The sequence below is a fragment of the Coregonus clupeaformis genome, chromosome 9 (genome assembly GCF_020615455.1).
Source record: "Coregonus clupeaformis isolate EN_2021a chromosome 9, ASM2061545v1, whole genome shotgun sequence".
NCBI lineage: Eukaryota > Metazoa > Chordata > Actinopteri > Salmoniformes > Salmonidae > Coregonus > Coregonus clupeaformis.
In genome coordinates this window covers 50934539-50960345 of record NC_059200.1, presented here as the reverse complement: position 1 = coordinate 50960345, position 25807 = coordinate 50934539, and the positions used below count along the sequence as shown (strand labels likewise).

The 25807-nt window shown below is 43.1% G+C and overlaps 1 protein-coding gene across 4 annotated transcripts in view; it reads right to left on the bottom strand.

Moving 5' to 3' along the window:
• The window catches only part of LOC121574061 (actin-binding LIM protein 3), a 113246-nt gene extending 87817 nt beyond the window's left edge, over positions 1-25429 (bottom strand). For all 4 annotated transcript variants that reach the window (XM_041886624.1, XM_041886625.1, XM_041886626.1 and 1 more), the window contains exon 1: positions 24853-25429. In XM_041886624.1, the coding sequence (XP_041742558.1) occupies positions 24853-24865 (13 nt within the window). In that variant the 5' untranslated portion in view covers positions 24866-25429. The remainder of the gene's footprint in view (positions 1-24852) is intronic.
• Between the last annotated feature and the right edge of the window lie 378 nt (positions 25430-25807).

The window sequence follows — 25807 nt, the reverse complement described above, 5'->3', positions numbered from 1 at the left end:
AGGATTATGTATAGCTGTACACAATCTATAATTTATTAAATATTGGTTAAACCTAATGAAACCATCCACAAGATTGCACGTTTTTTCTGTCTACATCCTGAACCACAGAGCAATGCCACTTCTAAAATAGCTGAAATTAACATAACCACATACAGTAATATACAGTGCATTCAGAAAGTATTCACACCCCTTAACTTTTTCCATATTATTTTGTGTTACAGCCTGAATTTAAAATTGATTAAATTAAATTGTTGTGTCACTGATCTACACACAATACCCCATAATGTCAAAGCGGAATTTTGTTTGTAGATTTTTTTATTTATTAATAAAATGTTTAAAGCTGAAATGTCTTGAGTCAATATGTATTCAACCCCTTTGTTATGGCAAGCATAAATAAGCTCAAGAGTAAAAATGTGCTTAACAAATTGCATAGTAAGTTGCATGGACTCATTCCGTGTTCAATAATAGTCGTTAACACGATTTTTAATGACTACCCCATCTCTATACCCAACAAATAAAATGACCTGTAAGGTCCCTCAATCGAGTAGTGAATTCGAAGCACAGATTCAACCACAAAGACCAGGGTGGTTTTTCAATGCCTCGCAAAGAAGGGCACCGATTGGCAGATGTCTAAAAATAACAAAAGCAGGCACTGAATATCCATTTGAGCATGGGGAAGTTATTAATGACACTTTGGATGGTGTATTAATACACCCAGTCACTACATAGATACAGGTGTCCTTCCTTCCTAACTCAGTTGCCAGAGAGGAAGGAAACTGCGTAGGGATTTCATCATTAGGCCAATGGTGACTTTAAAACAGTTACAGTGTTTAATGGTTGTGATATGAGAAAACTGAGGATGGATCAACAACATTGTAGTTACTCCACAATAATAACCTAAATGACAGAGTGAAAAGAAGGAAGACTGTACTGAATAAACATATTCCAAAATATGCATCCTGTTTGCAACAAGGCACCTAAAGGAAAATTCCACCCCAAAACTATATTTTGGTATTTGTTTCATTAGTCCATTGTTGATATAGTCCCAAAATGTTTTGCTTGTCAGCAATCAAATTTTCAAGATACAGGGATGATTTTTGTATTTTGAATGTGGCAAAGAAATTAACTTTTAGTCCTGAAAACAAAGAGTTATGTTTGGGGCAAATCCAACACAACACATCACTGAGTACCACACTTTTCAAGTATGGTGGTGGCTGAATCATGTCATGGGTATGCTTGTAATCGGCAAGGACTAGGGAGTTTTTTAGGATAAAAATAAATGGAATATGCACAGGCAAAATCCTAGATGAGGAAAACCTGGTTCAGTCTGCTTTCCAACAGACAATGGGAGACAAATTCACCTTTCAGCAGGACAATAACCTAAAACACAAGGACAAATGTACACTGGAGTTGCAATGATCAACAATCAACTTGACAGAGCTTGAAGAATAAAAATAACAATAATTAGCAACTATTGTACAATCCAGGTGTGCAAAGCTCTTAGAGACTTACCCAAAAAGATGGGTGAGAATTTGTTTTTATTGAATCCAATAAGTCAAGGGGTATGAATACTTTCTGAAGGCACTGTTGCTGTTGCGTGTCAAAGGTAAAATGCGTTTTTTGTATTCTGTTTATTCTAGTTTGCATCTCTTACATTCATATTAATTTCTTTCCTCCTCGGCAGCTCTTAAAGGGAGCTAGTCTCCTTGTATTGCACGTTACATTGTTCCCCAAACAATGCTGGCACAATGACCACGCTAGACTAAACAGGATTGGTCTCAAAGCCATAGTGACATAATAACCAGTGATGAAAAAAGCAGAATGCAACCCAGAAATAGGACTATGACTGTATGTGACAACAACACAGCCTGGGGAGAGATTAACAGAACATGCAATACTATCAAGCTAATTACAGGCTGGAGGTGGGGTGAAAGGAGCTACAAAGCAATTAGGAAATTGTTGCGTCTGATATGAATATACTTTTATGATACTACAGCATGTTAGGATTACATCTACCTAGAGTATGTCAAATCAAATCAAATTGTATTTGTCACATGCTTCGTAGACAACAGGTGTAGACTAACAGTGAAATGCTTACTTACTGGTCAATTTCCAACAATGCAGGGTTAAAGATACGATTAAAAAAATGAAACATTGAAATAGTGACACAAGGAATAAATACACAGTGAATAACGGATAAAAAAATGAATAGAAATAACATGGCTATATGTAGGTAGTAAAAAAGAACATGGTTATATACAGGGAGTACCAATACCGAGTCGATGTACCAGGGTATGAGGTAATTGAGGTAGCTATGTACAGTACATATACAGTGCATTCAGAAATTATTCAGACCCCTTGACTTTCTCCACATTTTGTTACGTTACAGCATTATTCTAAAATTGATTAAATTGTTTTTTAGCCTCATCAATCTACACACAATACCCCATTATCACAAAGCAAACACAGGTTTATAGAACTTATAGCAAATGTATAAAACAAAGAAAAATAAATATCAGATTTACATAAGTATTCAGACTCAGTACTTTGTTGAAGCACCTTTGGCAATGTTTACAGCCTCAAGTCTTCTTGGGTATGACTCTACAAGCTTGGCACACATGTATTTGGGGAGTTTCTCCCATTCTTGTCTGCAGATCCTCTCAAGCTCTGTCAGGTTGGATGGGGAGCATCGATGCACAGCTATTTTCAGGTCTCTCCAGAGATGTTCGATCGCGTTCAAGTCCGGGCTCTGGCTGGGCCACTCAAGGACATTCAGAGACTTGTCCCGAAGCACACTCCTGCGTTACCTTGGCTGTGTGCTTAGGGTCGTTGTCCTGTTGGAAGGTGAACCTTCGCCCCAGTCTGAGGACCTGAGCTCTCTGGAGCAGGTTTTCATCAAGGATCTCTCTGTACTTTAATCAGTTAATCTTTCCCTATATCCTGACTAGTCTCCCAGTCCCAGCTGCTGAAAAACATCCCCACAGCATGATGCTGCCACCACCATGCTACACCGTAGGGATGGTGCCAGGTTTCCTCCAGATGTGACGCTTGGCATTCAGGCCAAAGAGTTTAATCTTGGTTTCATCAGACCAGAGAATCTTGTTTCTCATTGTATGAGAGTCCTTTAGGTGCCTTTTGGCAAACTCCAAGCGAGCTGTCATGTGCCTTTTACTGAGGAGTGGCTTCTGTCTGGCCACTCTACCATAAAGGCCTGATTGGTGGAGTGCTGCAGAGATGGTTGTCCTTCTGGAAGGTTCTCCCATCTCAACAGATAAACTCTGGAGCTCTGTCAGAGTGACCATTGGGTTCTTGGTCACCTCCCTGACCAAGGCCCTTCTCCCCCGATTGCTCAGTTTGGCCAGGTGGCCAGCTCTAGGAAGAGTCTTGGTGGTTCCAAACGTCTTCCATTTAAGAATGATGAAGGCAACTGTGTTCTTGGGGACCTTCAATGCTGCAGACCTTTTTTGGTACCCTTCCCCAGATCTGTGCCTCGACACAATCCTGTCTCGGAGCTCTACGGACAATTCCTTCGACCTCATGGCTTGGTTTGTGCTTATATAGACAGGTGTGTGCCTTTCCAAATCATGTCCAATCAATTGAATTTAACACAGGTGGACTCCAATCAAATTGTAGAAACATCTCAAGGATGATCAATGGAAACAGGATGCACCTGAGCTTAATTTCGAGTCTCATAGCAAAGGGTCTGAATACTTATGTAAATAAGGAATTTCTGTTTTGTTTTTTAAATTCATTTGCATACATTTCTACAAACCTGTTTTTGCTTTGTCATTATGGGGTATTGTGTGTAGATTGATGAGGAAAAAATATAATTTAATCCATTTTAGAATAAGGCTGTAATGTAACAAAATGTGGAAAAAGTCAAGGGGTCTGAATACTTTCCGAATGCACTGTAGGTAGGGGAAAAGTGACTAAGCAAAAGGATAGATAATAAACAGTAGCAGTAGCGAATGTGGTGATTGTGAAAATGTGTGTGTGTGTGTGTGTGTGTGTGTGTGTGTGTGTGTGTGTGTGTGTGTGTGTGTGTGTGTGTGTGTGTGTGTGTGTGTGTGTGTGTGTGTGTGTGTGAACAATACAGGAATAGTAAACAAAACATTTTTTACCAACTCGGGACATTTTGTTAGTCCCCAGGTCAAATGCTATTTCTAGGGGGTTAAGGTTAGAATTAGTTATAGGATTAGAATTAGGTTTAAGGTTAGGAGCTAGGGTTAGGTTAGGTAAGGTTAGGTTTTGGGGTTAAGGTTAGGGTTAAGGTTAGCGTTAGGCGAAGGCTTAGAGTTAGGTTTAGGTTTAGGGTTATGGAAAATACGATTTTGAATGGACTGAATTTTGTGTCCCCACAAGTTTAGTTGTACAAGACTGTGTATGTGTGTGTGTGTGTGTGGCATCAGTATGCATGTGTGTGCATGTTACGTGTGTGTGGGCGTATGTAGTGTGTGTGTGTATGTGTGTGTTGGGGTGTCAGTGTAAGTATGTGTGAGTGTGTGGGTTGAGTCCAATGTGTTTGCATAGAGTCAGTGCAAGAGAATTAGTGCAAAAAACGGTGAATGCAGGTTGTCCAGGTAGCCATTTTATTAGCTTTTAGAAGTCTTGTTTAGAAGTGTTACACTTGGGGGTAGAAGCTGTTCAGTGTCCTGTTGGTTCCCGACTTTGGTACCGCTTGCAGTGTGGTAGCAGAGAGAACAGTCTGTGGCTTAGGTGGCTGGAGTCTTTGACTATCTTTTGGGCCTTCCTCTGACACCCGCCTCTATGGCTTTCCTCTGACACCGCCTGGTATAGAGGTCCTGGATGGCAGGGAGCTCGGCCCAAGTGATGTACTGGGCCGTATGCACTACCATCTGTAGTGTCTTGTGGTCGGATTCCAAGCAGTTGCCATACCAAGCGTTGATGCAGCAAGTCAAGATGCTCTCGATGGTGTAGCTGTAGAACCTTTTGAGGACCTGAGGGCCCACGGCAAATCTTTTCAGCCTCCTGAGGGGGAAGAGGCATTGCCGTGCCCTCTTCACAACTGTGTTGGTGTGGTTGGACCATGATAGATCCTTAGTGATGTGGACACTTGAAGCTCTCGACCTGCTCCACCACAGCCCTGTTGATGTGAATGGAGGCGTGCTCGGCCCTTCGTTTGCTATACTCTACGACCAGCTCCTTTGTCTTACTGACGTTGAGGGAGAGGTTGTTGTCTTGGCACCACACTGCCAGGTCTCTGACCTCCTGCCTATAGGCTGACTCATCGCTGTCAGTGATCAGGCCTACCACTGTCATGTCATCTGCAAACTTAATGATGGTGTTGGACTAGTGCGTGGCAACGCAGTGGTGGGTGAACAGGGAGTACAGAAGGGGACTAAGCATGCACCCCTGAGGGGCCCCCGTGTTGAGGGTTAGCGTGGCGGATGTGTTGTTGCCTACCTTCACCACCTGGGGCGGCCCTTCAGGAAATCCAGGATCCAGTTGCAGAGGGAGGTGTTCAGTCCCAGGGACCTTGGCTTAGTAATGAGCTTCGAGGGCACTATGGTGATGAATGCTGAGCTGTAGCCAATGAACAGCATTCTCATGTAGGAGTTCCTATTGTCCAAGTGGGAAAGGGCAGTGTGGAGTGCAATAGAGATTGTGTCATCTGTGGATCTGTTGGGGTAGTGACCAGCCTTTCAAAGCATTTCATGGCTACAGATGTGAGTGCTATGGGGCAATAGTAATTTAGACAGGTTCTTGGGCACAGGGACTATGGTAGTCTGCTTGAAACATGTAGGTATTACAGACTGGGCCAGGGAGAGGTTGAAAATGTCAGTGACACTTGCCAGCTGGTCAGCACATGTTCTGAGTACGCATCCAGGTATTTCCTCTGGCCCTGCGGCCTTGTGAATGTTAACCTGTTTAAAAGTCTTACTCACATCGGCTATGGAGAGCGTGATCACACAGTCGTCCGGAACAGCTGGTGCTCTCATGCATGGTTCAGTGTTGCTTGCCTCAAAGCGGGCATAGATGGCATTTAGCTCATCTGGTAGGCTCGTGTCATTGGTTACCTCGTGGCTGGGTTTCTCTTTGTAATCCGTGATAGTTTGCAAGCCCTGCCACATCCAACGCACGTCAGAGCCAGTGTAGTAGGATTCGATTTTAGCCCTGTATTGACGTGGGATTTCTTATAAGCATCCGGGTTAGTGTCCCGCTCCTTGAAAGGGGCAGCTCTAGCCTTTAGCTCAGTGTGGATGTTGCCTGTAATTCATGGCTTCTGGTTGGGATACGTACGTACGGTCACTGTAGGTATGACATCGTCGATGCACTTATTAATGAAGCCAGTGACTGTGGTGGTAAACTCCTCAATGCCATCGGATGTATCCCGGAACATATTCCAGTCTGTGTTAGCAAAACAGTCCTGTAGCTTAGCATCCGCTTAATCGGACCACTTCCGAATTGAGCGTGTCACTGGTACCTCCTGTTTGAGTTTTTGCTTGTAAGCAGGAATCAGGCAGATAGAGTTATGGTCAGATTTCCAAATGGAGGGTGGGGGAGAGCTTTGTATGCATCTCTCATAGATGTCAGTCAGAGATGGAAATATGTACAATGTGTACAATATGTTGTACACATTGCATGGTTGACCACAAGACCTCAGAATATTCCCAGAACTGTAGGTATTAGTGATATTTTGTGGTCTTTCTAAACAAATAAAATAGTCCAAAGCCAACGGGATTAAAACAGCCCTAGAGTGTGCAGAATGTCCTCTGGCTGGACCAAAATCCATCACTCATAATGCCCCATCATCACTCAGTTAGGAGGTCATGTCCTCAGATCCAGCTCTACTTCTGAAACTATCTGAAATAGAGCAATTTGAAACAGTCTGCCAGGGCTTATCTTATCTCTCTCTAACTAGACTCTCTGTCTGGGAGGATTACTTTTTCCAATGTCTACCATTTACAGAGGGCTGAAACAGGATGGGAAGTAAAAAAAAACATACAGTGCAGCCATCATGCTAGTGTGAGAATGAGGCAGTAGTGGTTTAGTGAAGCCCAGAGGAGCTGTGGTGACTGGTGGTTGGTTGACCTGCCTGCTCACTGCCTCAACGTTTCGATGAGACAGACAGACAGACAGACAGAATGACAGGCAGACATAGACTTACTGGAGATAATATATTGGCTTAGCCTGGGCTTGATAGTCACACATTACCCAGGGTTCTTGGAAAGCCACCCACTCTCAAGAGATCAAGTGGGATTTTGGACCTTTCCAGTGTCAGCACTTTGGAGGAGAAGGCAACACTAAGAGGGCGTCCCAGGACGATGTTAAGCCAGAGTCTGAAGTTGTCCAGCTGAATTTATTCACAGCAGGGCGTGATACAGAACAGCTACAGCAGCCTCATGAGTATCTGTGACATACGCAGAAGCAAAGCAGACAGCAGACAAAAGGGATCTGAAGATGAGTGGGAAAATCAACAAGTCTTCCACATGAAGGATCACCACACAATGGCCTGCTAAATAACTCACATAGTCGCCAGCCACTCAAAGGCTGCATTCATTCACCACAGGAAGGAACAAACACCCATTGAGCTGGTTATCCATCATTCTGCAGTAGCCTGATCACTCAAGTGAACACTACACAACACACACACAACAAAATCTATGTTTTTATCTCTTGTGGGATGGGTTATTTATTTGGTAGGCCTAATACTGCACTTGACATGGGCATTCATAACACCTTCTGTGAATCATGAGAGTAACTATCTCTCTGAGCTGGTGTGTTTGTGAGGGTTGTTTGGGTTTGAACAGTGAGGCAGTGCAGCCCATGGGAGCCTGTGCCCCAGACTACATTATGGGAGGAGAGGACGGGTGTAATCTATGCATGCTGCTTGGTGACGAGGCATGCGACACACTCAAACACACACACTACAGGGAGGGGGGGCATAGCAGGATTACAGTTCTCTCATCCTCTGTGTGGAACTGTCTAAATCCCTATTAGAGGAGAGGAAACCTTAGATTTACACTCTCAATGCCCCTCCCTCAATGGACATTACTGGAACAATACATGGAGATAAAATGGTTCATCTCTCAAAAGGATGACGTGCTGTGTACAGTAGGCCTAAATGCAGTGTCACAATAAAAACGATGCTAATTGTCCTGTCATGGGTGTGAGTGTGTTCTGCCTGGGAGATTAGTGTCTGAGAGGATGGCCCTAGATTGGAGCTGACAGCCAAGGCTCAGACTTTGTCTGTAGTGGACTACTACAGTGTACAACTCCCTTATTTAGACTCAGTGAGGACAAGAGCTGAGACTAGCGGTGAATCCATTTGCAAGGTTGATGGAGCACAGGATGACACTTATAAAAGAGATAATGATGGGCCTGACTACGTAGACAAAGGAAAGGTCTCAAGTTAAACAGGCTCCTGATTGCCAGTCATATGATCATTTTAGTTGTTGTTTTGTTGTTGTTGTTGTTGAGTTCATGTATTTATTGTTGTTGTTGTATGTCATTTCTGTTGACCCCAGGAAGAGTAGCTGCTGCTTCTGCGAGCTAATGGAGATCCTAATAAAATACCATCATAATAATAATACTAAAAAATAATAAAGAGATAATGATGCATTGTCGTCATCTAGACATCTAGCCTACAATTCAACACAAATCAACTCCATACTGAGGAGAGGAGAGGAGAAGAGAGAACAAAGCCCTGACGGGCGTCACTGACACATTCAATCTCACAGAGGCAGCTAGGAAGGAATAGATGCATGAGACAAACATCCAGTTAACTTCCTCAGCCACAGCTCCACTCACTGAGAGTGACAGCTACCTCTTATCCTCCATTCATCTGGCTCTCTCTCTGATGTTGCTGTTTATTCCACCAAGGAAGTACACCCAAGCTCTCGTGTGTGTGTGTGTGTGTGTGTGTGTGTGTGTGTGTGTGTGTGTGTGTGTGGAGCACTGGCCAGTTATTTATCAGGTGTGACTGCTATTGACTGAGGATATGAGGTGTAAATCATTCTGTGAAAGGAGCCGTGCACCTGCTTATAATGCACTGCTGGCATAAGCATTACACAGCTTTAGTCCAATAGAAACTCCCCACATCCCACGCTCCATTAGGAAAACATTACACTGGGTTTTGGTGAATATTTGCATTGGGTGGAAATTGTTTGGTATCGATGACACTGACTAATACTCTCAGCAATTCCGTTGTGTGTCATGTTTTTTCCTCTGTCAGCTGATTTACAGCAGATAGATTCTTTGACATGGCACATTTCCTTACATGCTCCCGAGTGGCTCAGTTGGTAGAGCAAGGCGCTTGCAACACCAGGGCTGTGTGTTCGATTCCCACGGGGGACCAGTACGAAAATGTATGCACTACTGGATAAGAGTGTCTACTAAATGTAATGTAAATATCATTATGATCATTTCAATCAACTGAATCAATCTATCGTAAAAACACTCATCAGAAATGGCCTACATTGTCACATAAACGTGATTTGGAATAAAAGGAACAGTATCAAACAAATGGAAACCACATATTTCACTCCGTTCCATTTATTCCATTCCAGCCATTACAATGAGCCCATCCTCCTATAGCTCTTCCCACCAGCCTCCTCTGGTGTGTAAGCAGCATCAGCCCAGGCAGAGAGACTTGAACACGTAGCAGTGTTCTTCTGCCTGACCTTGACCTTGACCTTGACCTGACGGAGCCAATCGTCTGACGTCACAGAGGCAAAATAATACCCAACATGTCTTTTGCAGTCACACTACATGACCAAAAGTATGTGGACACCTGCTCGTCGAACATTTCATTTCAAAATCCTGGGAATTAATATGGAGTTGGTCCCCCCTTTGCTGCTTTAACAGCCTCCACTCTTCTGGGAAGGCTTTCCACTAGATGTTGGAACATTGCTGCGGGGGCTTACTGATGTTGGGCGATTAGGCCTGGCTCGCAGTCAGCGTTCCAATTCATCCCAAGGTGTTTGACGGGGTTGAGGTCAGGGCTCTGTGCAGGCCAGTCAAGTTCTTCCACACTCAGCTCAACATACCATTTCTGTACAGACCTCGCTTTGTGCACGGGGGCATTGTCATGCTGAAACAGGAAAGGGCCTTCCCCAAACTGTTGCCACAAAGTTGGAAGCACAGAATTGTCTAGAATGTTATTGTATGCTGTAGCGTTAAGATTTCCCTTCACTGGAACTAAGAGGCCTAGCCCGAACCATGAAAAACAGCCCAAGACCATTATTCCTTCTCCACCAAACTGTACAGTTGGCACTATGCATTTGGGCAGGTAGCGTTCTCCTGGCATCCCCCAAACCCAGATTCGTCCACCAGACAACCAGATGGTGAAGCGTGATTCAATCACTCCAGAGAACCTATTGCCACTGCTCCATAGTCCAATGGCGGTGAGCTTTGCACCACTCCAGCCAACGCTTAGCATTGCGCATGGTGATCTTAGGCTTGTGTGCAGCTGCTCGGCCATGGAAACCCATTTCATGAAGCTACCGATGAACGGTTCTTGTGCTGACGTTGCTTCCAGAGGCAGTTTGGAACTCGGTAGTGAGTGTTGCAACCGAGGACAGACGATTGTTACACGCTTCAGCACTCGGCAGTCCCGTTCTGTGAGCTTGTGTGGCCTACCACTTCGCGGCTGAGCCGTTGTTGCCCCTAGACGTTTCCACTTCACAATAACAGCACTTACAGTTGACCGGGGCAGCTCGAGCAGGGCAGAAATTTTACTAACTGACTTGTTGGAAAGATGGCATCCTATGACTTTGAAAGTCACTGAGCTGTTCAGTAAGGCCATTCTACTGCCAAAGTTTTGTCTATGGAGATTGCATGGCTGTGTGCTCGATTTTATACACGTGTCAGCAACGGGTGTGGCTGAAATAGCAGAATCCACTAATTTGAAGGGATGTCCACACACTTTTGTATATAGTGTATTTAACAGAGTTTTTGGAAAACGTTGTCACGTAAAAAACTGAACAAGATGTTTTATTCTGTTCCCAAACTTTGCAACAGTATGGCTATAGTAAAATAATTTGACAGGTCACAGCTCTTCGACTTTTGTTTTGTAGAGTGAAAAATTACATGATAAGGTGCACACACACACAGACAGTCACACACAAACGTATGCGCACACACACACACACATTCCAGGTGGCTTGCCTCGCAGCTTTCTTTGGCCGCTGTGCCACTCTCCCTGTCCCTCTCGTGCCATCTGGGTAGAGAGGCAGAGCCAGCATCCAGGGTGCCCCTCCGGAACTGGCAGCAGGACCAACCAAGCTTCTGTCTCCTCTTTGGATGCTACTCTGTCATCACGTTGCTAGGAAGACTCTGCAACTCAATATACAATGCCTTCAGAAAGTATTCACACCCCTTGACTTTCTCCACATTTTTTATTGTGTTACAGCGTGAATTTAAAATTGATTAAATAGAGATGTCTTTTGTCACTGGCCTGCACACAATACCCCATAATGTAAAAGTGGAATTAATTTTTTGGAAATGTTTACAAATGTATAACAAAATGAAAAGCTGAAATGTCTTGAGTCAATAAGTATTCAACCCCTTTGTTATGGCAAGCCTATTTAAGTTCAGGAGTAAACATTTGTTTAACAACTCACATAATAAGTTGCAGGGACTAACTCTATGTGCAGTAATAGTGTTTAACATTATTTATTTATTTATTTTTGGAGACGGGTGAGAAAAAAATCCATTTTGAATTCAGGCTGTAACACAACAAAATATGGAATAAGTCAAGGGGCATAAATACTTTCTGAAGGCACAGTGGCAGGCTAAAGCAGCTAAACAATGTCATAATTTGGAACTTCTGGAAAACGAGATTCCACTGAGATACAGTGTACAGCCATAGCCACAGATGCTGAAAGTATGCAATTTTCTCTTCTCCTCAGGCAAAGTTGTTAACCACAAATCCAGACGCCCTGTAATGATGAGTAATGATGACTTTTCTACCTCAACAGCAATGAAAAATATACTACTGCTGTTGATAATAAAGCAGAAGTTGACCAGCAGAGGATACAGTATGTGATGCAATGTCAAGCCTTTGACTAACCATACCATCAAAACAAAGGCCTCTGTTCATTCCATTCAGCATGTCATGTTGTCCATGACACTCACTGAGGACAAGAGCCTCCATCCATCCATCCACAGCACTGAGACCATGCCCGGCCTGGGATCCCCTCCAAAAGAGCCTGAGGTGGGGAGAAAGGGGGCACACACACAGACAGGCAGGCCAACAGGCCACCAGTCAATGGGCTATAATGGCCACTTTTATGTAAGCCCACTCCGGGACAGAGAGGGGAATTAAAGGTGGGGGGAATTAAAGGTGAGGGGAATTCAAGTCTATTTGTGGGTGGTGTTATCAGGGAGATGTGCATTTGTTACAGTCAACTCTTCAACCCTACCTGACCTTGGGGTACAGTAGGTCTATATGGACAGTAGCCAATAGCCAGGCCTGAGTGACAACAGGATAAATACAGTAGTGACAACAGGATAAATACAGTAGTGACAACAGGATAAATACAGTAGTGACAACAGGATAAATACAGTAGTGACAACAGGATAAATACAGTAGTATTAGACCTGACCATATGCTGAGTTTACTAAATGCTGCTCACACAGAGAGAGCGTTTAACTGAAAGAGAGGAGGGACTTATGCTTCGTTTAATGGTTTGGTATAATTGAATTAACCTAACAGCATTTTTCATTATGAATTATAGCAGCAATTGACTATAAAGCCATAATACAGTACTTCAACACAAAATGATGCCATAACATGCCGTAACTTTTACTGCCCGTATCTCACAGAGACAATTCTGCAATCGGCACCCTGCCAATTTCCAATCGCTGGACCTCAACAAGGCATGGCGTTGAGACTAGATGACCCCTAACTCCAGCACCAGCACCTGTGACATACACTACAGCAGTAGGGTATGGTCAGTGTAGCCATTCCAGCTAACTACTGCTGCAGGTGAATTTGTACATCACTGCTCAGGCCTGACTAACAGTGACAGTCCCGGGGGTTAGTGCTGATACAGCACATTCCGAAATGAAGGCAGGGGGTACAAGGAATTTCACGCCTATGTGTGTGTATGTGTGTGTGTGTGTGTTTGTGTGTGTGTGTCTGTGTGTGTCTGTGTGTGTCTGTGTGTGTGTGTGTGTGTCTCTCTGTGTGTGTGTGTGTGTGTGTGTGTGTGTGTGTGTGTGTGTGTGTGTGTGTGTGTGTGTGTGTGTGTGTGTGTGTGTGTGTGTGTGTGTGTGTGCGAAGGATAAGGTATGACGAGAGAAGTGCAGTCAGTGGGACAAGAGACTGTTGTAGTAGACTGCAAAGGTAGTCTCTTTCTGTATTTCCAGACCCTGTCACAATTTACATGCTTGTCACTTTACACCAGCTGGGGACCAAATCCTTTCACACAGCCCGCTAAGCTGATGTTGGCTGGAGAAATGTGACAGTTTCTTTATCAACATCCCTGCCCACTTGGTCTGCCATTTACTATGACAACATGCCATATCCTTTTAGCAGTTAGAGGAAGAGAGAGAGAGAGAGAGAGAGAGAGAGAGAGAGAGAGAGAGAGAGAGAGAGAGAGAGAGAGAGAGAGAGAGAGAGAGAGAGAGAGAGAGAGAGAGAGAGAGAGAGAGAGAGAGAGAGAGAGAGAGAGAGAGAGAGAGAGAGAGAGAGAGAAAGAAAGAAAGAAAGAAAGAAAGAAAGAAAGAAAGAAAGAAAGAAAGAAAGAAAGAAAGAAAGAAAGAAAGAAAGAAAGAAAGAAAGAAAAAGAGATACAGTGGGCAGTGTGTGGCTTCCTCTGACAAGTGCCATAATGACGTGTGTGATCTGGGATGAGATGACATGGCCATTCAGACAAATCAAGGTAGCTATGAGTGACAACCATGCCATACCACTCAATGCCTTGCCTTACTGATGCCAAACAAAACTATAATCAAATCCCAGGCTGCCTGTTAACTGATATCAATGTCAGTGTGGTTAAAAAGTGCCATGTCATCACAGCATCATCACGCATGGCTGATGTGAATGGAAACATTTAGTAGCAGGCTATTGGCAGCCACTGTTATTACCACACCTTGAGGGGCTGGGCCACTGATGGAGACAGCTCTCTCTGACAAAGCAGTTTAAACAATCACATCAGATACAGTACTTAGGCTAATAGTAATGTCTAAGAAATGCTGTTAACGTGGTACTTTTCAGTGTTTTCTCAATATATAGATCCATGGAGTCAGGACTCTATGAAAAAGAGTATCAACAGAGAGCCTACAACAGCTGGCTAAAGCTGATGTGGGCTGTATCCAAGCCAGCACTAGGCAGGAGCAGCACTGCTCAAACCCTCTTGTGTGGCTGCCGTGTCACCACAGCACCAGAAAACAATATCATTACATTACTCCAGCAGGGGAACACAGGAGATTTCATCTGTAATCTCTTCTATGCTGTCAGAGAACACGACACACATGACATGACCCTTTATTGCTGTCAAGGGCTGATGTGGATGTGGTGTTGGAGTCAGGCGCAGGACACAGAAGCTTAGTCCAACAGACTTTACTTGTAGAACCACGACAATACAAAGTAACGGCCCTCAACAAACACGGAGGCGAGCGATTACGCATACAGTGCGCAAATACACAAAATACAAAAGAATACGCAAATAGTGCGTCCGTACTCTAAATACATGAGAGCACAATACCCAGCACCTACGGACAGGCGGACAATTACACACAACTAACTACAAACAAAACGAGAAACTTATAGGGGACATAATGAACACTAAATGGAAACAGGTGTACAAGGAAGACAAAACCAAACAAACATCGAAACATTCAACGGTGGCAGCTAGTACTCCGGGGACGACGAACGCCAAAGCCTGCCCGAGCAAGGAGGAGGAGCAGCCTCGGCCGAATCCGTGACAATTGCGCCTTAAAATCAGCATAGTGGGTTTCCATTGTTGGTGGTTGCTCTGCTCTTGTGGCACTCAGTCAGAGCAGAGAACGTGATAAGAGGTGGATAATGGTTTGATTGTTTTATTTACAAGGTGGAGCTCAGCTACAATTTTCTGTGTTTTCAGCCTCCATCTATCAAAGGTGGATTATGGTGTGGCGCAACTTTCATACATAGAGCAGTATAACACAGTACATGCCATTTAGCAGATGCTATTATCCAAAGCGACTTACAGTCATGCATGCATACATTTTGTACTTATGGGTGGTCCCGGGAATCAAACCCACTATCCTGGCGTAGCAAGCGCCATGCTCTACCAACTGAGCTAGTGAGGACCTAATTTCACACAAAAAAGTCCAAGACATCAGTCCAAGCCATCTGGACGAACATGACTATGGAATCAGACGGTAATAGGGATCCAATCCAATGGAACATTATATACAGTGCCACATGCATTACAAACAGAAGGCTTGTTGAACGACATCTCAACTTTTTTGCACTGGGCTAATGCTAGAAATCTGTTGCTTGAAACTAAAATTAAAAAATATTTCTTCACAAAATGTGATCCATATAAGGGTCCTTTGGAGGTTCTTCCTGGGGCATACATTTATACATCTACATTATATATACATCTACATATATATATATATATATATATATATATATATATGTACAGTATCTCACAAAAGTGAGTACACCCCTCACATTTTTGTAAATATTTGAGTATATCTTTTCATGTGACAACACTGAAGAAATGACACTTTGCTACAATGTAAAGTAGTGAGTGTACAGCTTGTATAACAGTGTACATTTGCTGTCCCCTCAAAATAACTCAACACACAGCCATTAATGTCTAAACCGCTGGCAACAAAAGTGAGTACACCCCTAAGTGAAAATGTCCAAATTGGGCCCAATTAGCAATTTTCCCTCCCCGGTGTCATGTTACTCGTTAGTGTTACAAGGTCTCAGGTGTGAATGGGGAGCAGGTGTGTTAAATTTGGTGTCATCGCTCTCACACTCCCTCATACTGGTCACTGGAAGTTCAACACGGCACCTCATGGCGAAGAACTCTCTGAGGATCTGAAAAAAATAATTGTTGCTCTACATAAAGATGGCCTGGGCTATAAGAAGATTGCCAAGACCCTGAAACTGAGCTGCAGCACGGTGGCCAAGACTATACAGCGGTTTAACAGGACAGGTTCCACTCAGAACAGGCCTCGTCATGGTCGACCAAAGACGTTGTGCACGTGCTCAGCGTCATATCCAGAAGTTGTCTTTGGGAAATAGACGTATGAGTGCTGCCAGCATTGCTGCAGAGGTTGAAGGGGTGGGGGGTCAGCCTGTCAGTGCTCAGACCATACGCCGCACACTGCATCAAATTGGTCTGCATGGCTGTCGTCCCAGAAGGAAGCCTCTTTTAAAGATGATGCACAAGAAAGCCCGCAAACAGTTTGCTGAAGACAATCAGACTAAGGACATGGATTACTGGAACCATGTCCTGTGGTCTGATGAGACCAAGATAAACTTATTTGGTTCAGATGGTGTCAAGCGTGTGTGGCGGCAACTAGGTGAGGAGTACAAAGACAAGTATGTCTTGCCTACAGTCAAGCATGGTGGTGGGAGTGTCATGGTCTGGGGCTGTATGAGTGCTGCCGGCACTGGGGAGCTACAGTTCATTGAGGGAACCATGAATGCCAACATGTACTGTGACATACTGAAGCAGAGCATGATCCCCTCCCTTCGGAGACTGGGCCGCAGGGCAGAATTCCAACATGATAACGACCCCAAACACACCTTCAAGACAACCACTGCCTTGCTAAAGAAGCTGAGGGTAAAGGTGATGGACTGGCCAAGCATGTCTCCAGACCTAAACCCTATTGAGCATCTGTGGGGCATCCTCAAACGGAAGGTGGAAGAGTGCAAGGTCTCTAACATCCACCAGCTCTGTGATGTCGTCATGGAGGAGTGGAAGATGACTCCAGTGGCAACCTGTCAAGCTCTGGTGAACTCCATGCCCAAGAGGGTTAAGGCAGTGCTGGGAAATGATGGTGGCCACACAAAATATTGACACTTTGGGCCCAATTTGGACATTTTCACTTAGGGGTGTACTCACTTTTGTTGCCAGCGGTTTAGACATTAATGGCTGTGTGTTGTGTTATTTTGAGGGGACAGCAAATTTACACTGTTATACAAGCTGTACACCCACTACTTTACATTGTAGCAAAGTGTCATTTCTTCAGTGTTGTCACATGAAAATATATACTCAAATATTTACAAAAATGTGAGGGGTGTACTCACTTTTGTGAGATACTGTATATATATATATATATATATATATATATATATATATATATATATATATAATATATTATATATACAGAGTGCCTTCGGAAAGTATATAGACCCCTTGACTTTTTCCACATTTTATTAGGTTACAGCCTTATTCTAAAATTGATTAAATTGTCCCCCCCCGTTTATCTACCCACAATACCCCATAATGACAAAGCAAAAACAGGTTTTTAGAATCTTTTGCTAATTTATCAAATAAAATAAAAATGAAAAATATACATTTACATAAGTATTCAGACCCTTTACTCAGTACTTTGTTGAAGCACCTTTGGCAGCGATTACAGCCTCAATTCTTCTTGAGTATGACGCTACAAGCTTGGCACACCTGTATTTGGGGAGTTTCTCCCATTCTTCTCTGCAGATCCTCTCAAGCTCTGTCAGGTTGGATGGTGAGCGTTGCTGCACAGCTATCTTCAGGTCTCTCCAGAGATGTTCGATCAGGTTTAAGTCCGGGCTCTGGCTGGGCCACTCAAGGACATTCAGAGACTTGACCCGAAGCCACTCCTGTGTTGTCTTGGCTGTGTGCTTAGGGTCGTTGTCCTGTTTGAAGGTGAACCTTCGCCCCAGTCTGAGCGCTCTCGAGCAGGTTTTCATAAAGGATCTCTCTGTACTTTGCTCTGTTCATCTTTCCCTCGATCCTGACTAGTCTCCCAGTCACAGCCGCTGAAAAACATCCCCACAGTATGATGCTGCCACCACCATGCTTCACCGTAGGGATGGTGCTAGATTTCCTATAGACATGACGCTTGGCATTCAGGCCAAAGAGTTTAATCTTGGTTTCATCAGACAAGAGAATCTTGTTTCTCATGGTCTGAGAGTCTTTAGATGCCTTTTGGCAAACTCCAAGCGGGCTGTCATGTGCCTTTTACTGAGGAGTGGCTTCCGTCTGGCCACTCTACCATAAAGGCCCGATTGGCGGAGTGCTGCAGAGATGGTTGTCCTTCTGGAAGTTTCTCCCATCTCCACGGAGCTCTGTCAGAGTGACCATCGGGTTCTTGGTCACCTCCCTGACCAAGGCCCTTCTCCCCCGATTGCTCAGTTTGGCCAGGCGGCCAGCTCTAGGAAGAGTCTTGATGGTTCCAAACTTCTTCCATTTAAGAATGATGGAGGCCACTGTGTTCTTGGGGACCTTCAATGCCGCAGAACGTTTTTGGTACCCTTCCCAGATCTGTGCCTCGGCACAATCCTGTCTTGGAACTCTACGGACAATTCCTTCGAACTCATGGCTTGGTTTTTGCTTTGACATGCACTGTCAACTGTGGGACCTTATATAGACAGGTGTGTGTCTTTCCAAATCATGTCCAATCAATTGAATTTACCACAGGTGGACTCCAATCAAGTTGAAGAAACATCTCAAGGATGATCAATGGAAACAGGATGCACCTGAGCTCAACTTTGTGTCTCATAGCAAAGGGTCTTAATACTTATGTAAATAAGGTATTTATGTTTTTTATTTTTAATAAATGTGCAAAATGTTCTAAAAACCTGTTTCACTTTGTCATTATGGGGTATTGTGTGTAGATTGCTGATGATTTGTTTATTTTTTACTCATTTTAGATTAAGGCTGTAACGTAACAAAATGTGGAAAAGTCAAGGGGTCTGAAAACGTGTATATATACAGTACAAGTCAAAAGTTTGGACACACCTACTCATTCAAGGGTTTTTCTTTATTTTTACTATGTTCTGCATTGTAGAATAATAGTTAAGACATCAAAACTATTAAATAACACATATGGAATCATTTAGTAACCAAAAAAAGTGTTAAACAAATCAAAATATATTTTAGATTTTAGATTCTTCAAAGTAGCCACCCTTTGCCTTGATGATGACAGCTTTGCACACTTTTCCAACAGTCTAGAAGGAGTTCCCACATATGCTGAGCACTTGTTGGCTGCTTTTCCTTCACTCTGCGGTCCAACTCATCCCAAACCATCTCAATTGCGTTGAGATCGGGTGATTGTGGAGTCCAGGTCATCTGATGCAGCACTCCATCACTCTACCTCATGAAGCTGGTTGAGAGAATGCCAAGAGTGTGCAAAGCTGTCATCAAGGCAAAGGGTGGCTACTTTGAAGAATCTCAAATATAAAGTATATTTTGATTTGTTTAACACTTTTTTGGTTACTACATGATTCCATATGTGTTATTTCATAGTTTTGATGTCTTCATATTATTCTACAATGTATAAGAAAAAGAAAAACCCTTGAATGAGTACGCGTGTCCAAACTTTTGACTGGTACTGTACATACACCGACAATCATACCACGCTCAAAGTTGCTTAGGTCACTTGTTTTGCCCATTCTATTGTGTAATAGAACAGTAACCGAATGCCTCGATGCCTGTCTGCCTGCTTTATATAGCAAGCCACGGTCACTGTTGTTGCAGTGGCAGCCACGATGATAAATGCATACAGGGGGAATACTGGACTGAATGATGGAATATTAATTCACCCCAAAGTCTTCTAGGGGTTAAGCCATCCCATGCCGGTTCCCTGCTATTGATTTGGGTTGAAGAGGGACTTGACAAACCCACACACCTACCACCACCACCACCCTCCATTATAAGAAACAGTTGCTCCAAGGGAATTCCAAAAAATCTCTCCCTTGACAAATCTCTGAGTGAGTGTCAAGTAGTTCAATTATAGTTTAGGTTATGGTTACACCTGCCCCAGTATTTGTGGGTTAGCGATGTCGACGATGAGTATGGCGGGTCTCCTCTCTAAAGCCCAGGAAGCTCAGGCTCAAACTCCCATTAGACAGCTCTGCAAGCGTTATAATGTCAAAATAAGTTTGTTACTCACTAAATATGGAGTTTCGCTGAGCAACTATCTTAATTTACTCCTGTTACGGCCGGTGTGTACTTCCAAATGAAAACATCATACCGCCACGTCCGCAATTTGGAGGTACTTTGCTTACAGAGCAGATGATGAGGGCCAACCCACCGAAACAACTAAGCAAAAGGTGTCACAAAGCAATGCAGTGCAAGGGAGGTTTAGTTCCAAAACAACATAAAAAACTATTTTAACCATGACATTTGCATTGTAATGTTATTCTACTAACAACAACATTCTAATTGTTTTTGAGTGACAGATTGATTTCTGTACAGACCTCGCTTTGTGCAAGGGGCATTGTCATGCTGAAACAGGAAAGGGCCTTCCCCAAACTGTGGCCACAAAGTTGGAAGCACAGAATCGTCTAGAATGTCATTGTATGCTGTAGCGTTAAGATTTCCCTTCACTGGAACTAAGGGGCCTAGCCCAAACCATGAAAAACAGCCCCAGACCATTATTCCTCCTCCACCAAACTTTACAGTTGCCAGTATGCATTCGGGCAGGTAGAGTTCTCCTGACATCCACTAAACCCAGATTCGTCCGTCGGACTGTCAAATGGTGAAGCTTGATTCATCACTCCAGAGAACGTGTTTCCACTGCTCCAGAGTCCAATGGTGGCGAGCTTTACACCACTCCAGCTGACGCTTGGCATTGCGCATGGTGATCTTAGGCTTGTTTGCGGCTGCTCGGCTCCCGACGAACAGTTCTTGTGCTGACGCTGCTTCCAGAGCCAGTTTGGAACTCGGTAGAGAGTGTTGGAACCGAGGACAGATACTTTTTACGTGCTACACGCTTCAGCACTCAGCGGTCCCGTTCTGTGAGCTTGTGTGGCCTACTACCTCGTAGCTGAGCCGTTGTTGTTCCTAGACCTTTCCACTTCACAATAATAGCACTTACAGTTGACTGGGGCAGCTCTAGCAGGGCAGAAATTTGACGAACAGACTTGTTGTAAAGATGGCATCCTATGACGTACGGGCCATTCTACTGCCAATGTTTGTCTATGGAGATTGCATGGCTGTGTGCTCGATTTTTTACATTTGTCAGCAACGGGTGTGGCAAGGACATCCGGTCGGCCAAACCCTCCCCTAACCCGGACGACGCTGGTCCAATTGTGCGTCGCCTCATGGGTCTCCCGGTCGTGGCCAGCTGCGACACAGCCCAGGATCGAATCCGGATCTGTAGTGACGCCTCAAGCACTGCAGTGCCTTAGACCGCTGCGCCACTCGGGAGCCCATATTTGGACTACTTTACGTTTTTCTGGGCCAGTCTTGCAAATGTATTTTGTATGATGAGTAATTTGTGTAGGTACAGTAGGAGGTATATGTACTGGCCCAGACAATATTACAGTAAATGAGATATGGGTCAATGAAGCTATACATTTTAGTCATTTAGCAGACACTCTTATCCAGAGCAATTTACAGTTAGTGAGTGCATACATTCTTCTTTTATTTTTCATACTGGCCCCCCCGTGGGAATCGAACCCACAACCCTGGCGTTGCAAACGCCATGCTCTACCAACTGAGCTACATCCCTCAATTAAGCTATAGTATAGAGTTAGGAAGCAAGCCTGATGAACCAAACCACTCATCTTTCTGATGATACCAATAGAATTCATTACTTTGCTACAGACAAATTGAATATGATCTTTCCAGGATAACTTTTCATCAATTAGAACTCAGAGGAATCTAGTGAATGTGACTTGTTCCATTTCATTCCCACCAATTGAGATTCTGGCTCTTTTTTTTAACAATTGTTCTTATTCTTACTAGGGAATACAATTAAATTGGATTTTTTAACATTTAAAGATAATTTGTTTATCTGGAACCATTCAGAAAATTTGGCCATGCCTGAGTTGGCTTTATTAATTAGTGAATCAAAATTATTGTGTGATAAAATGAAATTGGTATTATCAGCACAGAGAATGGGAAGTATTGTAGGAGACACAGAACCCTGTGGCACACCACAGGATATCTTGGCCCTAGTAGATGCACAGCCGTTTGAATAAACAAATTGTAAGTTTATGTTGTAATCACCCAATAGAAAACACATTTTATCTTCATTATTAATCAATTCCAAGGTTGATGCTAGGATATCAATGAAACTACCAATATCAGAATCGAGTGGCCGATAGATGCATCCAATTAACACTTTTTTACCACCAAAAAATGAAGAGGAGGGAATTTCTATAAAAAGAGATTCAAAATTAATGTTATCAGATCTAAGTGCGAGGTCCTCTCTTACAAAGAATTGAAAATGTTAATGAACAAAAATGGACACTCCTCCTCCCACTCTTGAGATTCTACAGGGGTGAACAGCATTATAAGGAGACATGTCATAAAGCATGGTTGTCTCTTCAGTCAACCATGTTTCTGTAAGGGCAACGATGGAAAAGTCATGATTGAGAGAAGACAGATAATGAACAAGGTGAAGACTGCGAACGTTAAAATTAAAGGTTTAAAATAAGCTTGTCTTGGAATTAGATCAACTGCTGTACAGGTTGTTAAATTGCTTAACATTATAGTAATCACAAGTAATAGACTCATCTCTGCATGCCTCAGATGTCCAATACAACTATACATTTGTGATAGTTTTGTCAATAGGGGTGAACTTCCTACGGAATGCACATTGACACAGTCCACATAACACCACTGAAGACTTCAGAAGGTTATGACACTTAGAGCAATGTGTGTTTTTGGTCATGAGGTTAGGTGAAACACATGAACAAAGTAGAATAAATATGTGTGTGTGTGTGTGCGAGTGTGTCAAATCAGTTGACTATAGCAGAGTCACTTGCCGTAGGCCTACGAGAGGGTGGGTGAACGACCAGCTGATCATACTTCAGGGATGTTGCCTTTTTTTTGTTCTCGTCCTGGTCTTTGAACCGGAGCAGTTTCACCACTATAGATCTGGGCCGTCCATCAGGGAAGAAAGTGCTATTCCTGTGCGCCCTCTCCATCTCGATGAGTTTAGGGTCCAGTTTGAGTTGATCTGCCAGGAGTCGTTGGCCTTGACTTCTGTGTCATGCCAAGTTTCAGTCTTTACGTCCTCAATTCCATTGATTAAAATTTTATTGTGCCTCGATTGGTTTTCGAGGTAGTCTCCTTTGGAAGAGTGTTTGTCAAGTGTTGTTTGCTCTTTCTAAAACAATTTTTGTTGATTGAGTAGTTAATGGAGTGTAGTGCTTGATATGTATTCCTCTTCCACATTGAGCTTTGCAGCGTTTTTCTGTCTAGTATTTGCCATGCTACAAGCTTGTTGTGAGCTAAAACGAGTTCGCAAAAACAACCCACACACCCGCATCCTGAAAACAAGTTCTGCCAGTGAAATGGCAAACACACACAAGCAACACACACTTATAATATGCCATTTAGCAGACACTTTTATCCAAAGCGACTTACAGTCATGCGTGCATAAAAAATTGTTTTGTGTATGGGTGGTCCCGGGGATCGAACCCACTACCTTGGCGTTACAAGCGCTGTGCTCTACCAGCTGAGCTACAGAGGACCACACTTGATCACATATGCAGCAGTACAGTGTTTTCATGTCAATTTGGAACTAAGCTATTAATTTAATACTATAAATTACTTAGCTGTAATGAATAATGAATTGTCATTTGACCCAATATTATGGCCATAAATGAGCAAATGAACCCCGATATGATTCAAATTACATTTTAAAACAGTTGTAATTGTAAAAATATTTTGTATGCTGAGTCTCAGATATGGTTTTACATATGGGAAATTGAATATATTATTCTGTTATTTAATATGGTGTTTAATTTTTGAAATACATTTTATATAGAATAGAAGATATTCCATTTCTATTCTAGTTCTACCAGTTATCAACATATTGTTCAATGTTCCAAAAAATAAAGCCAAGTGGTTATTCCGTGACTTTATCTAATACGCTTTTTGATGTATCGTTTCTGTATCGAGTATCGTTTTGGTGTTGAGTATCGTTTCGGTATTGAGTTTCGTGATACTAAACCTGCTATCGGTATCAAAGTCAAAATTCTGGTATCGTGACAACAATAAACAAATGTGTTTTGTCATTATAACGCTTGCAGAGCTATCTATTGGGAGTTTGAATCTGAGATTATTGGGCCATAGAGACATCTCTAACGCACAGATACTGGGGTAGGTTACACCTTGCCCCACCCCACCCACCCATAGGTCTAGCACACAGCAGCACTTTGAGACAATACAACCTGAGTATTATTATATGAAATATATAAATAAACAATTATGTGTGTGCATGTGTGTTAGACAGAGAGTGAGAGAGAGAGTGAGAGAGAGAGAGAGAGAGAGAGAGAGAGAGAGAGAGAGAGAGAGAGAGAGAGAGAGAGAGAGAGAGAGAGAGAGAGAGAGAGAGAGAGAGAGAGAGAGAGAGAGAGAGAGAGAGAGAGAGAGAGAGAGAGAGAGAGAGAGAGAGAGGGGTTATGTTGTAGTAGACTGCAAGTATGTGAGGGTCATTTAGAATGTGTGCAGGTGTTTTTGTAATGAGCAATACAATAAAAGTCCATACCTCCACCACTACCCCTCACTAGGCTATAGCACAACTGAGCCCTGTACTGTAGTAAGGCATTCATTAACACAATAAATACTGCAAAATCAGTCAACTAATTAGAGGGAGGTTTAGCAAGTTAAGTTTCCTTTGACCTGAATAACGCTTCAAAACCTCTCTCACCTTGTTTCCAAAGGTGTAACAAACAGTATTACACAGTATAACAGTAAGTAGTAGGTCACTTACCATTTTTGTTCATGGTGGAGCTGGCATTCGAAAAGTGATATCCCCAAACTATTATTAGGTTACTGTATCTATACAGTTGTCATATGCACCATTTCCTGCTGTGTAGAAGGTAGAAGATAAAACAAAGAATGTCCTTTCAAATTCAACCATAGAGGAAACAAAACTATAGAGCAAGGCTGAAATGTGTCACTTGTATCAGCTCAGGGCAGCTCCAATCTCCTCCGTTTCCACTCAGCTCTGTCCTGTCCTGAGTGTCTGTCCTCACTGCAGGGTGAATAATAGACCTGTGAAACCTGATTGGAACGACGGTGTGTGTTGAGAAGCAGATTACAACAATGCTCTGGTAAGGACTGGTAATTGGTTGAGGATTTCCCTAAATCCGGATTGAAATTGTTGCACAGAAGGCTACTACAGAGCTGCTCTGTCTTGTTCCATCCTCACCGCATCCATTCTTCCGAGGAATACAGTAGAGAGGCTGCGCTTTTGAGGGTAGCCTACTTGTACATCGTTGCTGTCAATGTGCTTTGGTGAGGAGGAGAAGCTTTTGCGATGAGAGCTCGAGCGGATCTGAGCGCTGTGGCGGTGTGAACGGCAGTGAAATGGCACGCGAGCGCCGAACAGTGTTCCCACACGCTTTTTACACACCAACTCACTTTGAGAGGAACATGGGGTAGGCTCGGTTTAATTGGCAGTAGGCCTACATGTGAGTGAGCACATGACAAAGAAACAATGGAATTAGTCTGTATTAAAACAATTGTAAATGTTTCGTTTGCTATTCTCAGAACCAAAAAATACATAGGCTAATGTAGTCTAGATTTAGCCTTAGGATACATACAGGTTTCAACTCCTAGACATATTTGTGACTAAAAACAGAACTATAAAGATAAGACATTTATTGTAAAACGTCTTCTCTTTTTAATTTTAGTCATTAATATGGCTGATGAACTACAAAGAT